At 40.4% G+C, this 17739-nt stretch overlaps 1 protein-coding gene across 2 annotated transcripts in view; it reads left to right on the top strand.

The window, feature by feature from the left end:
• The first annotated feature begins 13781 nt into the window (after positions 1 to 13781).
• The window catches only part of HEATR1 (HEAT repeat containing 1), a 48843-nt gene continuing 44885 nt past the window's right edge, over positions 13782 to 17739 (top strand). Inside the window, exons 1-4 of one of the 2 annotated variants that reach the window (XM_036277668.1) lie at positions 13782 to 13866; positions 14122 to 14294; positions 14779 to 14995; positions 17201 to 17342. In XM_036277668.1, coding sequence (XP_036133561.1) covers positions 14153 to 14294; positions 14779 to 14995; positions 17201 to 17342 — 501 coding nt within the window. In that variant the 5' untranslated portion in view covers positions 13782 to 13866; positions 14122 to 14152. Of the gene's footprint in view, positions 13867 to 14121; positions 14295 to 14778; positions 14996 to 17200; positions 17343 to 17498; positions 17630 to 17739 lie in introns of those variants that run through there. The other variant, XM_036277669.1, reaches the window with a different exon arrangement.

Below are 17739 nucleotides of genomic sequence, written 5' to 3'. Positions count from 1 at the left end.
TATGAGAGATTTCATTCTGTGATATTTATAGTGTTGGGCACACTTCTTGTATAATATTCCATGGCTCCCTAAAAATTCTGAATCTCGTGCAGTGTTTGAGAGCACATTCAATGAAAACACAAGACTAACAATGTGTGTGAAGTACAATAAGACTCATTTTGCTAATGTCCACCCAATTAACCAATTAATTCTTTAAAAGCAAACCATCATTCTTCTAACTTCAAAATGTTCAAATAATTTGGATCTGACTAATGTTGGAGCTTTTAATGGAATGGATTCCCCCTTTCCCTTTCTGATAGTCCAAAATAACAACAGCCTTATATATAAATATATCACCCTTTAATCAAAGAATTCCATTTTTTAATGTCTGCAATTCTACTTGTAGCTTAAAATTCTTACCAGTATAAGGACTTTTGTCCTCTGAGATACACCATGAGGAATTTCACAATGTCTTTATAAGTAAATTGCAGAGTGAATTCATTCTACTTTTCCTTCTGTTATAGAAACCTGATTCCCAGAACTAAATGTCTTTTTCAAAGGATGCTCTCTGCACCAGGATAAAGAAAAGCCTTTAAAATAGCATAACCCACATGTGCATTGGTATTTAAATCGTCATTGATACATTGTCTTTAATAAGCTATATGGAGTTATTTTTGGAGAAAAATGTTAACTATATTAAAGTTTAAATATCAGAGACTGATTTAAACTGGAAAATGGCAACATGTAAACATGTTTGGTATGCATAGATAAATTAGAAAAAGAGCTTTGGTTATTTTTGTTTAAAACTATCAAACTACAGTTTTTAAAAGTTTATATTTGAAAATATGTACTCATATTAATTATAGTTATATTTAATTATATATAACTGTGTTAAAAGTCCACCATTCCACACAATAAAGTGATCATAGCTTGCTTATGGCTGTGGAATGTTGGAGTGGTAGAGACTTTCAGAATGGAATGACTGTTATTGGGTAGGAACATATTTTGAGTTCCTGATGCATATTTCCAAATTGGTTCTGGAAGGGTGAGTTTATAGTATCATTGGTAATGCATGAAAATGTGAATTAAAATCTTTTTCCAGCCCTGGTCGGTTTTCTCAGTGGTTAGAGCTTCCGCCCACGGACCAAAGAGTCCCCGGTTCAGTTCCCACTAAGGGCACGTACCTCAGTTGCAGTTTGTCCCTGCCCCAGTTGGGGTCATGTGGGTGTCAACCAGTGATGTGTCTCTCTCACATCGATATTTCTCTCTCTCTCACTTCCTCCTTCTCTCCCTCCCATTCTATCTGAAGATAAATGAAAAAAAAAAGTGTCTTGTGGTGAGGATTAAAACAAAATCTTTTTCCAATATTACTTTTTAAAAATTTGCTAACTTAGTAGGTATAAGGTGCATTATTCTAATCTACATTTGTTTGCTTTGTAATAGAGTTGAACATTTTCCTGTAAATGTAATAGTTGGATTTTGTGTGTGTAAATCATTTGGTTATTTATTTATTTATTTTTGGCTATTTATCTACTGAAATCTTAGTGTTTTTCTCATTATTATGAGATGTATTATTTGCATACATATATACATATATTATCCTTTTATGTTCTATATTTATCATTTTTCACTGTGTTTTGTTTTTATTCTTCACCCAAGGATATTTTTCCATTTATCATTAGATAGAGTGGGAGGGAAGGAGAGAGAGAGAGACAGAAAGAAACATCGACGTGATACAGCCACATCTACTGGTTGCCTCCCACCCAACCCCGACCAGGGCCAAGATGAACCACAACTGAGGCACGTGCCCTTGATTGGAATCGAACCCAAGACTCACTGGTCCACTGGCCAATGCTCTAACTAGTGAGCCAAACCAGCCAGGGCTCACTGTTGTCTTGTGAGTTTGTTTATACATGACTTTAAAAGGCAGAAGATATTTGAATTTATGGTTTATATGTAGTTAGAGTTGCTGATCTTTTCCTCAATAATTTATTTCTGAAACTTCTAGGAAGTCCTCTCTTACATCATCCCCCAAATTGATAAAAACGCAATTCTATCATTTTCTGTTTTTCCTACTATTTAAGTTCTTGTATACTTTTTTGCATTTTGATTATGATGAAACTTGATGTACTTTTCCTCCTGTTCCTTATGTGTGTTCATTGAGTTTCCTTGATCTATCGATTCACTGTTTTTCTTCCAATATTTTTCTGTCTGGCCCTTCCTTTGGGAACTCCAATTACAAACACATTAGTTCATGAGACATTGTTCCATGGCTTAATGATGTTTTCTTCATTTTTATTTAATTTTTACTTTTGGTTAATCCTCATCTGAGGATATTTTTCCATTGATTTTTAGACAGAGTGTAAGAGAGTGAGGGGGAGAGAGAGCGAAAGAGAAAAACATCAGTGTGAGAGGAAGACATTAACTGGCTACTTCCTGCACAACCCTGACCGAGCCGGGGATTGAACCTGCAACCCCTGACCAGGAATCAAACCCGACTTTTCGGCCTACAGGCAGACGCTCTAACCGCTGAGTTAAACCAGCCAGGGCTGCTCTGTTCATTTTAAAAATCCTCTTTTCTCTGGACAGTTTCTGTGGCTGTGCCTTCCAGTTTTCTGGCCTTTTACTCTGTGGATCTGCATAGACATCAATCCCATGCAGTTTATTTTTCATCTCACACACTGTAGTTTTCCTCTTTAGTAGTTCAATGTGTCTTTAAAAAAAGTCCTTGTCTCTGTTAACCTTCGAATATATGGAATGCACTTATAGTAATTGTCTATTGTCCCCGTCTGCTGATTCTGAACTCGGTTAGTTCTGATTCCGTTTCAACTGACATTTCCCCTCCTGCGCTGTTTTCGCCCGGCTTTGCACACGTGCTTTCCCTGGCCGCGGGCATCGCGGGCTTCGCGCGCTTCGCCCTGTGGGTGCTGAACGTGTCTGTGTTCCTCCAGACGCGGCTGCATTTTGCTCTGGAGTGTGGACAGATCAGTTGGAAAGTTTTCTCTTCCATATCCTGCTGTTGAGACACGGCAGGGACTGGAGCCGGGCTTGGCCAGCGCCGCTTCGTCCCCCTTCTGAGACCCTTGCGCCGGACGGGGAGAACAGGCCTGCGCGCCCGCAGGGGTGGTTCCGCTATCATTACAGAGGGCTTTCTTCAGCTGCAGGGTTCTCTCACATGCAAGCCTGGCGGGTACCCCAGGGGGACCCTCTGCAGATCCCAGATGCCTCTCCTCTTCCCTGTCCTGCAGCTCTCCGCGCGGTGTCTCTGAGCTTTCAGCTCCACTTATTCAACTCAGAGCGTTCACTGTGCCCTGCCCGGTTTCCTTCCCCAGGCTGTGGCCAGGAGACTGTCCCAGGCTGCAACGACTCCATGTCTCTCTGGGATCACTGGGGACTTAATGGCCTGATGTATGAAAACTGTTGTTTTACACATTTTGTCCATGTCTTGATTGTTTCCAGTGGCAGTGTAAATATGGCCTCTGTTACTCCATTCTGGTGGGAACTGTAATTTCTGTATGTGTTCTGGAACCCATTCTTGAGTATGAATTAAGGTGAATATCCAGTTTGATTTTTTTTTTTTTTTACTCATCCAAATTACCCAAAATTGATTAGCAAGTACTTTCTTCCCTGATTGTTTTCTATGTTTACCTTGTGTTATATTAAATACTCACATATATTGGGGTCTGTTTCTGGATTAGCTCTTTGGAATTGGGGCTATTTTTGCCTAGAGCTATACTCTTTTATCTATAGCTGCTTTGTCATTTATTTTTAATATCTAATCATGCTAATCTCCCCTATTATATTATTTGCCATTATGTCCCTCTGAGAATTTTTAAATGTATTGTTATACTTGTTCTTTTATACCTATTTAAGAAACATTTTCACAAATTAAAAACACCATTCTGGGATTTTTCTTAAGACTGAATTAAATATGTAAATCAACCAGGGGATGGCACAGATATTTTATAAATTTTTCTTTCTATCCAAGAGCATATATATCTATCCATCTTTTCTACTCATTCAAATCTTTCGTTTTAATTTTCCTTAAGGTTTTATAGTTTCTCCATAAAGATCTTATAAATTTAAGTTTTCTCTCAAGTACTTTGTGTGTGTTTTGTTAGTGGAAATTGGCCTTTATCTTGTCTGTTTTCCCACAATTACTAATAAAATGTTATTGATGCCACATGAATGTATGTGTATCTTGTTTCTTGTATTACACTATATGCAGTTGTTTTCAGAAAGGAATCTTTGGCTTTTCTAGGTATATAATCATGTCACTAGGAAATAATGGTATTTTTGTCTCTTTTGTTTATAGTACTTTAATAACCCACACAAAACTAGACTGGCCTACTGGGTCTTGAAAGCATAGAGTTAGTTATACAAGAAATATTAGTCTGGCTCCCAAATGGAACTTAAAGTAAATCGAAATCTTCATATATTTTTTTTGTTTGTTTATTAATCCTCACCTGAGGATATTTTTTCCATTGATTTTTAGAGACAGTGGGAGGGAAGAAGGGAGGGTGAGAGAGAGAAACATTGATAAGAGACACAGACACATTGATTGGTTGTGTCCTGCACCACAAGATCAAACCTGCAACCCAGGCATGTGCCCTTGATTGGAAATCTAACCCACGACCCTTCAGTGTGCGGGCTGATGTTCTAACCATTGAGAAACACTGGCCGGGGCTTCATACAAGTCTTTTAAGAATATGAAAGGGAAAATCCAAATGTCATACAAAGCAAAAACGTTTATTTTCCCATCTACTTCTTATCTACCTAGTATCACACACAAGAGCTGCTCTGCTCTTCAATTTATCCTTCTTTCTACCCCAAGTCCTTCAAATCCTGCTCACATAGAGCCAAGTCCTGCCCATCCCCCAGCAAACTTTCCTGGATTTTCAGATCTTTCTTTGCCATTATATTTCTATTAATTTCATCTTGCAGTTTTCCCAGTTCTCTACTTCACCATTACCTTAATCAACACAAAATTCTCCCAATGGCAAATATTTAATGAAAATTTACTTAGAATGAGGTGGATGGGATTCAGGCTATTCACACCTACAATTTAGTGTATTTATTAAACAGATGACTTTGAATGAGTCTCATTAGCTAAGAAAATCTGAACATTTTAAAGTCTTTGGTTCTCTAAATAACACTTAAAAGCATTATTTTATTGCATTTTATAATATATGGAATACTTAATGATTAAATTTTTACATAATTGTACAGTTTTCAAATTTTAAAAGTTTGAAAACTCCACGTAAGGTCTCCGGGATACTGCTGGGTGCACCAGCATCAGGAAATGCTTGGTTGCCATCTGTTGGCTCCCAGAGGTATAGCAGACACTCGCTATGGTGGATTTCCAAATCTTTTGTTTCCAACTCCCAACTCCCTACCAGTTATTCAAAATGACCAGAAAGAAGGTTGTAAGTTTTGGTGATAAGACCAAGAATGATCACATTCATAATAATGTAAGTGACTTAGGGACATAATATGGAGAAACAGTTACTTAATTTCTCAGTCATTGAACTGGTCATGCATTTGCTGGTACTTGACTAAAATGTAGATTTCATATTGAATTCACTTTGCTAATTACATGCATCTTATTTCGTTTCTCATGAATATATTTTAAGTAGATGGTATGCCATCGGTTGTCATATATGATACAAATAATCTACTAATAATAAAATTCTGAAGTTTCTGAGTAATTAATTTTTCTTATGGTTAGAGTAACTCAGTTTCTGCGACAATGCTACGCTCAGTTTCATTCTGCTACACATTTCTTGAATAGGAAAGGGATATAGATGCAGCTTGTGCAACTTACATGCATCTGTTCAGCCAATTAATACTTATTGCCAACCACATCCAGGCCCTGTACTTTGCAGTGGGGTTCAGCAGTGAACCTGAGGAAGCCAGGTCTTCACCACCACTCCTGTGCAACCCCGTTCCAATGCGCTGAGGGCTTGTGGGTGCGCTGCCCTGGGCCCTGCTGCAGTGTGCAGGGAGGACTCGAAGGCGGAAGTGCCTCAGGAGAGGAGAGGACAGATCCACGAGGTCGACTCCTTCTTCCTCCAGACCTCGAACATGATTGTTTTGCATAACGAAGTATAATTTCTGAGTAGTTTCAAACATGCCATTTCTTGTTTCATTTGTTTTCCAATTTATGGTTCTAGATGTACTCATGAGTTAGTGTGGTATTCTCAACAACTGGATGTGGTTGCTGAGCATCATTTAACAATATTAAATAATTCATATGACTCACTTATAAACAGGTAAATACAAATTTAACATGAATGAAGAGCAATACTGATTCTTTACATGGGCAACTAGTTGGTCACTGAATGGGAAACTTGTGAATAACTTCTTTTTATGAAAATATTTAAGAAGGTAATATTGCCCTGGCCGGTTTGGCTCAGTGGTTAGAGTGTCGGCCTGCGGTCCAGAGAGACCGGGGTTCAGTTCCCGCTAAGGGCACGTACCTCGGTTGCAGTTTGTCCCCAGCCCTGGTCGGTGGTGCGGGTGGCAGCCACTCAATGTGTTCCTTTCACATCGATATTTCTCTCTCTCTCTGTTCCTCTCTCTTCCTCCCACTCTACCTGAACAGAAAATGGAAAAATGTCCTCGGGTGAGGATAAAAAAAAAAAAAGAATATTTACAAAAAAATTTTACTCATTTTAATTTTATTTAAATTTTATCACTAATCTGTATTTTGCATTCTTAGATGTCTTTTGAAAACAAGTGAAAATAAATATGTATTAAATTTTTACTTAATTTCTATTTTTATGAGAATATGTTCAAATTTTGTATATAATTAAATTTTATAATCTGATGATAATTTTTGTCAATAGAACAATATTTGTGAAAATCCGGATTAAACAACATAATTGATGTTTTTCCTGAAATGAAGGCAAATTTTTATGAGCTAAATATATAAGAAATATATTAGCTCTCTCTGTCTTTATTGCTCATCCAAAATCATCAGCCAATCAACATTTTACCCAGACAGGTATAGTGATAATTAAGTGCTGTCACCTTTCACATTTTGCTGTCTTTCATCCACATAAAAACATTTTTGTCATCATAAATTTTTATGTGTCAAAGTTGGAGGTTATAACATTTCCTAGTTAACAGTGTATTAGGTTGATTTATAAGTTTTAAATATTTAGACTGACAATAGGTGAGTTTCCAACTGTGCTCATACCTGTTTCTAGAAATCTCGAACAGGCTTCAAGCCAGCCTACGTGCAGACAGTAGTCTAGTGAGGGGATACAAGACATACAGGTCAACAGATCAGATCATTTCAGGTCACGGTAAGTACTGTGAAGGAACTACAAGCCTGGTACATTTGATGGGCAGAAAGGAGCCTGTGATGACTGCAGTAGAGTCCTGTCTGGGATGACCTCCATTTCTTCAAGACTTCTCATTCAGGTCTCATCTTGAATGCTCCCTCCTCGGAGAGTCCTCCGACCACTCAAACAAGGGATGCCCTCCCTCCGTCACCCCCATCATGTGGATCTGTGTTACTGTCACCACAGCACCCATCACATGACCTGGTGGGACGAAAGGGCCACAGGAGCAGAGACCTCAGCTATTGTGTTCACCACCACATGCCCAGCCTGGCATAAAGCACACATGGAATCCATCTGAGCATCTGTACTCTGGATTAAAAGGGGTGGGGTGAGAGAAGAATATCTTTTAAAGAACAACATATTCATTAAAATCATTCTTACACATTCTGGTTTTTTTTTTTTAGTAGAATCCTTGCCATGAACAGTGATTGACATGAAGAGTGGAATTCATCATTCTGCCGTTTGAAGTCCCCATCAGTGAAAGAACATGTGGTTAAAACATCTCCTGGGCCCTGGCCAGTGTGTTTCAGTGATTAGAACGTAGGCCTGCCCACAAAGGGTCTTGGGTTCGATCCTAGTCAAAGGCATATACCTGGGTTGCAGGTTGATCCCAGGCAGGCCCTGACATGCGGGAGGCAAACAAGATGTTTCTCTCTTTGCCTCCTTCCCTTCCACTCTCTCTAAAAAAAAATCAATGGAAAAAATATCCTTGGGTGAGGATTAACAACACAAAAAAACATACCACACACACACACACACACACACACACACAACCTGCATGGGAAACATGTCTATCCTTACGTCAAGAAATATGTATCAGTTACAGCTAAAATTATGGGTTTAATGAAAGTTAAAGAGCAAAAGCCATGAAAAGAATTATTAGAATTACAGAGCCACATCAGATCTATAACTGATATTTTAAATTCAGATAACAACAGAAAAAGTAAATTTGCTTGGGTCCTGGATCGAATGAAAAGTCTAATAGGGAGACAGGCATGTAAACACAAAACCGAGGAGACAATAATCGGAAAACAATCAGGAACACACCCAAAAAATTATTTATTTATTTATTTATTTATTTATTTATTTATTTAATAAAAACACTCAGCAATGTGGGAATAGAAGGATCATATCTCGACATAATAAAGGCCATATATGGAAAATCTACAGCCAACATCATACTCAATGGGTAAAAATTAAAAGCATTTCCGTTAAGATCAGGAACAGGGATGCCCACTTTTGCCACTTTTATTTAACATAGTACTGGAAGCCTTAGCCACAGCAATCAGACATGAATAAAAAATAAAAGGGATCCAGATTGAAAAGGAGGAAGTGAAAATGTCATTATTCGCAGATGACATGATATTATACATAGAAAACCCTAAAGACTCCATCAAAAATCTGCTAGATTTAATAAATGAATTCAGCAAGGTAGCAGGATACAAAATTAACATCAAGAAATCGACAGCGCCCTGGCTCGTTTGGCTCAGCAGTTAGAGCGTTGGCTGGCGGTCCAGAGAGACACCGGTTCGGTTCCCACTAAGGGCACATACCATTGTCCCAGGCCATGATTGGGTTGTGTGGGAGACAGATACTTGATGTGGCCTTTTCACGTTGATGTTTCTCTCTCTCTCTCTCTTCCTCTTTCTCCCTCCCACTCTATCTGAACAAAAAATGGAAAAATGTCCTCGGGTGAAGATAAAAATAAAAATAATAAAAATAATAAAAAAGAAATCGAAGGCATTCTTATACACCAATAATGAACTCACAGAAAGAGAAACTTAAAAAACAATCCCATTTAGCATTGTGGCAAAAAAATTAAGATACCTAGGAATAAACTTAATCAAAGAAGTAAAGGACCTATTTGCAGAAAACTACAGAACATTGAAAAAAGAAACAGAGGAAGATATAAAAAAAGTGGAAGCACATACCTTGTTCATGGATTGGAAGAATTCACATCATTAAAATGTCCATACTCCCCAAAGCAATCTATAGATTCAATGCAATTCCCATCAAAATACCAACGACATATTTCACAGAACTAGAACAAATACTTCAAAAGTTCATATGGAACCAAAAAAGACCCCGAATAGCCACAGCAATCATGAAAAAGAAGGACAAAGTAGGTGGAATCACAATACCGGATATCATGTTATACTACAAGGCTACTGTAATCAAAACAGCCTTGCCCTGGCCAGTTTGGCTCAGCGGTTAGAGCGTCGGCCTGCGGTCCAGAGAGACCCGGGTTCGGTTCCCGCTAAGGGCACGTACTTCGGTTGCAGTTTGTCCCCGGCCCTGGTTGGTCGTGCGGGTGGCAGCCACTCAATGTGTCCCTTCACGTCAATGTTTCTCACTCTCTCTCCCTTCCTCTCTCTCCCTCCCATTCTATCTGTACAAAAAATGGAAAAATATCCTCAGGTGAGGATAAAAAAACAAACAAACAAACAAACAAAAAAACAGCCTGGTACTGGCACAAGAACAGGCATATAGACCAGTGGAACAGAACAGAGAACCCAGAAACGGACCCAAGACATTATGCTCAATTAATATTTGACAAAGGTGGCAAGAGCATACAGTGGAGTAAAGACAGCCTCTTTAATAAATGGTGTTGGGAAAATTAGAAAGCTACGTGCAAAAAAATGAAACTAGGCCATCAACTTACACCATACACAAGAATAAACTCAAAATGGATAAAAGACTTAAAGGTAATCTGTGAATCCATAAAACTCCTAGAAGAAAATGTAGGCAGCAAAATTTCAGACATCATATGCAGCAGAATTTTCACTGATATATCACCTGAGGCAACAGAAACAAAGGAAAAAATGAACACATGGGACTACATCAAACTCAAAAGCTTCTGCACAGCAAAAGATACAACCATCAAAATGGAAAGACAACCCACTGTATGGGAGAGCATCATTGCCAATGATGTATCAGATAAGGGGTTAATTTCCAATATATATAGAGTGCTCATACACCCAACAAAAGGAAGACAAAGAACCCAATTAAAAAATGGACAGAGGAGCTGAATAGACACCTCTCCAAACAGGACATACAAATGGCCAAGAGACATATGAAGAAATGCTCAACATCACTAATCATCAGAGAGATGCAAATTAAAACAACAAGGAGGTATCACCTCACACCTGTCAGAATGGCCGCCATCAACAAATCATCAAACAAGTGTTGGCAAGGGTGTGGAGAAAAGGGGACTCTAGTATACTGCTGGTGGGAATGCAGACTGGTGCAGCCACTATGGAAAACAATATGGTGTTACCTCAAAAAATTAAAAATTGAACTTCCATTTGACCCAGTGATCCCACTTCTAGGAATATACCCTAAGAAGCCTGAAACACCAATCAGGAAGAATATATGTACCCCCATATTCATTGCAGCACTATTTACAATAGCTAAGATCTGGAAACAGCCCAAGTGTCCATCAGTAGACGAATGGATAAAAACGCTGTGGTACATGTACACAATGGAGTACTATGCAGCTGTAAGAAAGAAAGATCTCTTATCCTTTGAGACGACATGGAGAAACCTGGAAAGTATTATCCTAAGCGAAACAAGCCAAGCAGAAAAAGACAAATACCACATGATCTCACTTATTTGCGGAATATAATGAACATAACAGTCTGAGGAATAGGGTAGACCCAGAGACGTGGAAGTAGGGTTCAGACTGACAACCGTTGGAAGAGGGGTTGGTGGAGGGAGGGAGGAGATAAACCACAGAACTTATGTGCATGTACGCATAACCAATGGACATGGACTACAACACTGGGGATGGCGTGGGCGGGGATGGGGAGGAGGGTGTCAATGGGGTAAAAAAGGAGAAACATTTGTAACAAAAACAAAATAAAATAAAAATGTTTAAAAGAAAAAAATAAATAAAAATAAAAATTAATTTGCCATTTGACCCAGTGATCCCACTTCTAGGAATATATCCTAAGAAGCCAGAAACACCAATCAGAAAGAATACATGCACCTCTATGTTCACAGCTATTTACAATTGCTAAGATCTGGAAACAGCCCAAAGAATTATTTTAAAATAGAGGAAAAGAACCCGGCCAATGTGGCTCAGTGGTTGACCGTTGATCCATGCACCAAGCGGTCGCCAGTTTGATTACTGGTCTGGGCACATGCCCAGGTTGTGGGCCTGATCCCCAGTGGGGGACATGAGGTAAGCAGTCAATTGATGTTCTCTTTCATCGATGTTTCTATCTCTCTCTCCCTCTCACTTCTTCTCTCTCTAAAATCAATAAAGGAAAACAAAAAAATTTTTTTGAAAGAAACACACTCCCAGCACTTGGTTGAACCCTTTCTTTGCCAATTTTGATGGAATTTAGTGCCACATGAAATTTTACTTTGGAAGTAAATTAAGAAATCCGAACTGGCAACCTCTTGGTGCACAGGTCGATGCTCAGCCACTGAGCCACACCAGCCAGGCACCATTTTAACCATTTTTAAGTATACAGTTCACTGGCATTAATTATATTTCATTCATAATGTTGTGTAACCACCACCTCTATTTATTTCCAAAACTTTTTCATTACCCCAAATGGAAACTCTGACCATTAAATCCCTGGTAATTGTAATCCAACTCCTGGTAACCTCTAATCTACATTAATTATATGCCTGGCACCTCAGATAATTAGAATCAAACAAGATTTGTCCTTTTGTGTCTGCCTACTTTTACTTAGCATGTTTTCAGGCTTCATCTGTGTTGTAGCAGGTATCAGACTGGATATTACATTGTATGAATAGACCACATTTTGTTTATCCACCAGTTTATTATAGGTATCTGTGTTGTTCTACTTTTTGGTTATTATGAAAATGTTGCCAAGAACATTCATGTACACATTTCTGTGTGGACATATGTTTCCGTTTCTCTTGGTTGTATACCTACAAGTGGAATTGTTGAGTCACGGTAACTATGTTTAACTTCCTGAAGAACTGCTAGACTGTTAGTTTGCACAGTGGCTGTGAAGGTTCTAATTTCTCCACATCCTCACCAACACTCATTATTTGTCTGTAATCATCCTAGTCAGTTTGAAGCAGCATCCATCTCATTATAGTTTTTATTTGTATTTCCCTAGTTACTAATGTTGAGCATCTTTTCATGAGGATATTGGCCATTTGTATAACTTCTTTAGGGAACTGACCCAGGTCTCTCCGGACCGCAGGTCAACGCTCTAACCGCTGAGCCAAACCGTCCAGGGCCCGTTGCCCATTTTTATCTTGACTTATACTAGACCCTCATCAGATATATGATTTGCAACAATGCTCAAAAACTAAAAACTAAAAACATGTTCTTGCCCTGGCCGGTTTGGCTGAGCGGTTAGAGCGTCGGCCTGCGGTCCTGAGAGACCCGGGTTCGGTTCCCGCTAAGGGCACGTACCTCGGTTGCAGTTTGTCCCCGGCCCTGGTCGGTCGTGCGGGTGGCAGCCACTCGATGTGTTCCTTTCACGTCGATGTTTCTCTCTCTCTCTCTGTTCCTCTCTCTCCTTCCCACTCTACCTGAACAAAAAAATGGGAAAATGTCCTCGGGTGAGGATAAAAAAATAAATAAAAAAATAAAAACATGTTCTTCTTTGCAAGACACGAAAAAGAAAGTTACTAACTAACTGGAGGTTTGGGCTGTTTTCGACACACAGCACCCTGTCTGGGGAGACAGTGGCACAGCCACGCAGGACCATCTCATTAGTTTTAATGTGGTGATGCGGGGCACTGGGGCAGGAGGAACTGGGGGCCACAGAGACTACCTATGTCTTGGCTGGGGCGACAGTTACACCAGCACAGTCTTTGTTAAAACTCATCGAACTGTTAAGCTGACGTTTAATTTGTAAACTGTCTCTCTCCTTTTTCTGTTTTTTTTTCCCCTCACCCGAGGATATTTTCCCATTTATCTTCAGATACAGTAGGAGAGAGGGAGAGAGAGAAACATGGATTGGCTGCCTCCTGCACGTCCCCTACTGGGGATCCAGCCAGAAACCTGAGCAAGTGCCCTGACCTGGAATCCAACCGGGGCCTCTCAGCCCCTGGGATGCCGCTCAACCCACTGAGCCACACCGCCGGGCTATAAACTGTATCTCAACAGGGTGCATTTAAAAGAAAAGAAACCTCAGTGGTGGCCTCCAGGAGTGCACGACAAGACGGCCAGGCCCGCGGCGGCACCTGCAGAGAGGTTCTCTCCAGAACGAAGGGGAGTGACTGACGCCGCCTTGGAGCGGTACCGCGCACAGCTGCGCACCAAGGGACCGGAACCTTCGGTCGCCGAGGTGTCGCAGGAGGCCTACCCCTGCGAAGGGTGGCATCCGGGGTCGGAAGTTCGGCCGGCGAAGGCGGGGCTTCGCTACAAGGGGGCGGGGCTACATTTGCATTTCCGGCAAGCTTGGACCTTTTCTCTCGCCGTAGTGCCTGGGACCGGAAGCTGCCCTTGGCGTGCTCTAGGTTTCCGGAGGGGAGCGGCTGTGGCGCTCCATGTGGGAGCTGCTGTGAGGAGCTGGGGCTCGGAGTGACCGACGTGGAGCGTCGGGTGAGCAGGGCTGTGGGCCGGTGGCGTACGGAGGGGCGCGGCGCCCGCGGGGGTTCGGTGTGGCGCGGCCTGGGGGCTGAGGACCTCGCGGAGGCTGGAGTCGCACCTGCGGGCCGCGCGTCCCGGGCACCGGTTCCGAGTCCCAGACCGCTGGTGCGGCGGCAAGCATTCCGCACGCGAGGCCTGCGCTGCTGGCGGCTGGGCGGGAGATGGCCTCACTCGGTTCGCCACGTCTCACGGCGGCTGTGTTTCTAGCCCGTGGTTCGGAAACCCGCCAGCGTGGGAGATGACGTCCTTAGCCCAGCAGCTCCAGCGACTCGCCCTCCCTCAGAGTGACCCCAGCCTCTTATCTAGAGATGAAGTTGCCTCCTTGTTGTTTGACCCCAAGGAGGCGGCCACCATCGACAGGGACACCGCCTTTGCCATTGGTGAGCCACCCTGTAGAAAGCCCTGTGAAGCGTTTGTCTTCTGGGTGTTGCTATATTTTCTTTTTTTCTCTTCTGATCTGCCCTCTAGCTTAGCAGTTTCTAACTTGTTGACTTACGTTGTTAGGGAAAGAGAATGACAGCCGTGAGCTAGATGCTTGAAATGTGTACAGTTAGCGGCATCTGCGTTTCACAGATGAAATAAGGTTAGGGAGGAGCAGCCTCTCCAGAGGACTGGCCCAGGTGTTGTAGGAGATAATTAAAAAAAACAGCCCTTGCCAGGAAGCACCTTTTGTTCTCCTGGTTGCTGCGATACTACTTATTCTCTAGTTGAGAATTACAAACCTACGTTTGGGACTGTGTAACAGATTACACGTGCTCAAAGAATTAAGACACCTTTTTAGGGGTGAGTAAAACTGTAAAAGGGGTGGGAGGGTGAGATGAGTTTTCTTGCAAAGAATTGTTAAATAAACTGTCCTTTTCCTAGGTTGCACTGGCTTGGAAGAGCTGCTTGGAATTGATCCTTCCTTTGAGCAGTTTGAAGCGCCGTTGTTCAGCCAGCTAGCAAAGACCTTGGAGCGCAGCGTTCAGACCAAGGCGGTGAACAAACAGCTGGATGAAAGCATTTCATTATTTCTTATTCACTTGTCCCCTTACTTCCTGCTGAAGCCAGCACAGAAGTGTCTGGAGTGGTTGATTCACAGGTAGCAAATGGAACTGCAGAAATAATTAAGGGCTAACAACTTTGATCTTTTAAAAAATTAAGTAATGACAGCATTTATCAATTTAAAGCTGAAAAAATTAGGTGAGAGATTGACATAATATCTAGAGATACAAGATGCATGATGAGGGTGTGATGAGCATGCCCTTCTGCCATTAAACTTGTTTTTGTTGATAGTGACACAGGACTTGAAGATCTTGAGGTTGAATCTCATTGGTTCTAAGGTGCTCATGTCACTTTGCCATTTCTAATTGTTACTGCATATTTGGGGCAAAGGAGCTTACTAAACTTCTTTCTTGCCAAAATAACAAGATCAGTGGTTTGGGAAGAGGAATAGTAGCCTATAAAGTACTATAACTTTAGAAAACTATAATAGCTAACATGTATTGAACATTTATACACTAGGCCCAATGGTGTGGGAGCACTTTATGGGCATTATCTCAATACTCCTAACATTCCTATGGGAAGATACTTGTATTTCCCCCTTTTATAATTGAGAAAACTGAGGCATAGAGGGGTTAAGTTGCCTAAGTTACATATCTGGTAAGCTGGATACAAGTCCGTTTTCAAGGTCTGATGTTTCATCCACGTTGGGAATTCTCTCTGTTTATTCAGTTTTATTTTCTCACTTATTAGCATCACATTACAGCTTATACATTTTTGTTTATTCACCCATATATATGTTTTAAGAGAAGAAATATTTTTGTTTCATTAATTGGAGACAAGATAGTAAAGTGACTTCCCTTCAGGAAGCAAGTGAATCATGGAGAAAACAATTTTATCTGAGGTCTCCTGATTATCCGAACATTAGACTCATCAGACAGAAAAGAATGAAGATTAATATTTTCTTCTGTCTTCTAGCATTTAATTTCTCCCAAATAGGTCAATTAATGTAAGGAGCACTTTTTACATTCGTTCTGCATTAACATTGAGTTCGATACAAAGATGAGTAAGTTGTCCTTGGTTGCTGTTTTGAAATACATGCTACTATAAATGTATGCAAAGTTTGGGGCTTGTAGGACTGCTTGATTGGTGTGATACTATTTATTCTCTAGCTGAAAATTATAAATCTATGTTTGGGACTGTGTAACAAATTATACATACTCAGAAAATTCAGAGACATTTTTAGGGGTGAGTAAAACTATAAAAGGGGAGTGAGATGAGTTTTCTTGTAAAGTAACATCTTGATTAGTATAAAGTCACATACAAAACTAAGAAAAGGCAGAGTGGTGTGATACGCTAAGAAAGATACCGGTAGCCCGGCCAGTGTGGCTCAGTGGTTGGGCGTTAACCCATGCACCAGGAGGTCACCAGTTCAATTCCCGGTCAGGGCACATGCCCAGGTTGTGGGCCAAATCCCCAGTAAGGGACATGTAGGAGGTGGCCAATTGATATTCTTGCTCATCGATGTTTCTAGTTCTCTCTCCCTCTCCCTTCCTCTATCTCTATGAAGAAAAAAAATATATATAAATAAATAAATAAATAAATAGAAGAAAGATACAGGTAGAGTGTAGACAGATGTAAGAGGGATCACTGGCTGGGGATAAGGGAAAGCATCTTGGAAAAGGAGGCATTTAAACTAGGTTTTGAAGGCTAGAAAGTATTTAATGCATGTGACAGAATTAATCTGTCTTTTGTTATTAGAGTGGAGGGACCAATACAAAGTTTTGTGAAGTTCATGGACAAATTATATAGGGTTGTAATTTGCTAACTTTTTATTCAAAGAAGGTTATGTGGTTTTGTTTTTAATTAGTCTTTTGGTTTTAGAAATGACGATAATTAGGGAAGCTGAGGCAGCTATGGAAGTTGAACTTTGGAGCATGAAGAGAAGCTGAGCATTGCTGCCTGGTGGATCAGTTGTTTCTCTGTTGGTTTAACTGCAGTGATCCTACAGTTATGTTAATATAATAATAGGTTAAAACAAAGTTGAACAAAAGTGAATAGGACATAAATTTTAGTATCAAATATTAAAAATATTACTGCATAAAAATGGGCAGAATCCTGTTGAGTACTTCAGCGCAAAATAGAGGGCTTATGTTTAACTGCTCTATATTCTATATTTATGTGGTTGTTTTTACTGCAGTTCATTCTGAGTAGTTGTAGCTCATTGATAATACAATTTTAACATGTAAGGAAATATATGCTTGTAAGTTTTATGTCAATTTGAATTGTTTCTTTTTTCCCCCAGGTTCCACATCCATCTTTATAATCAAGATAGCCTCATTGCTTGTGTTCTACCATACCATGAGACAAGAATATTTGTGCGGGTTATACAGCTTCTAAAAATTAATAATTCAAAGCACAAATGGTTCTGGTTGTTGCCAGTTAAGGTATGACTGTTGAATGATACATATCTGTGATCATTACCAATCTTAATTAAGAGATGTAGTTTGGAAGAAATCAAATCATTAGTCCTAGTATTACCTCCATCACTTTTATTTCCTCACTTCGAGTTTGTTTGTTTATTTTTTTGTTCGTGCACCTAGCGGGAACCGAACCCAGGACTCTCTGGTCTGCAGGCCGACGCTCCAACCGCTGAGCCAAACCGGCCAGGGCTCCTCACTTCCAGTTTAAACTACTTGGACTGCCTGCTGGCTTTTATTTATACCTGATACAGGTTAGGCAGTTTACATATAGGGTGTGGCAGAAGTAGGTTTACAGTTGTGAGTATAAGAAACACAAAGTTTCTTTTTAATAATTTTTTTTAAAATATGGTTTTTTTTGTTT

Source organism: Molossus molossus, unplaced genomic scaffold (genome assembly GCF_014108415.1).
Source record: "Molossus molossus isolate mMolMol1 unplaced genomic scaffold, mMolMol1.p scaffold_m16_p_23, whole genome shotgun sequence".
NCBI classification, from domain to species: Eukaryota; Metazoa; Chordata; class Mammalia; order Chiroptera; family Molossidae; genus Molossus; species Molossus molossus.
The sequence above is the reverse complement of the archived record's forward strand: the minus strand, read 5'-3'. Positions and strand labels throughout refer to the sequence as shown.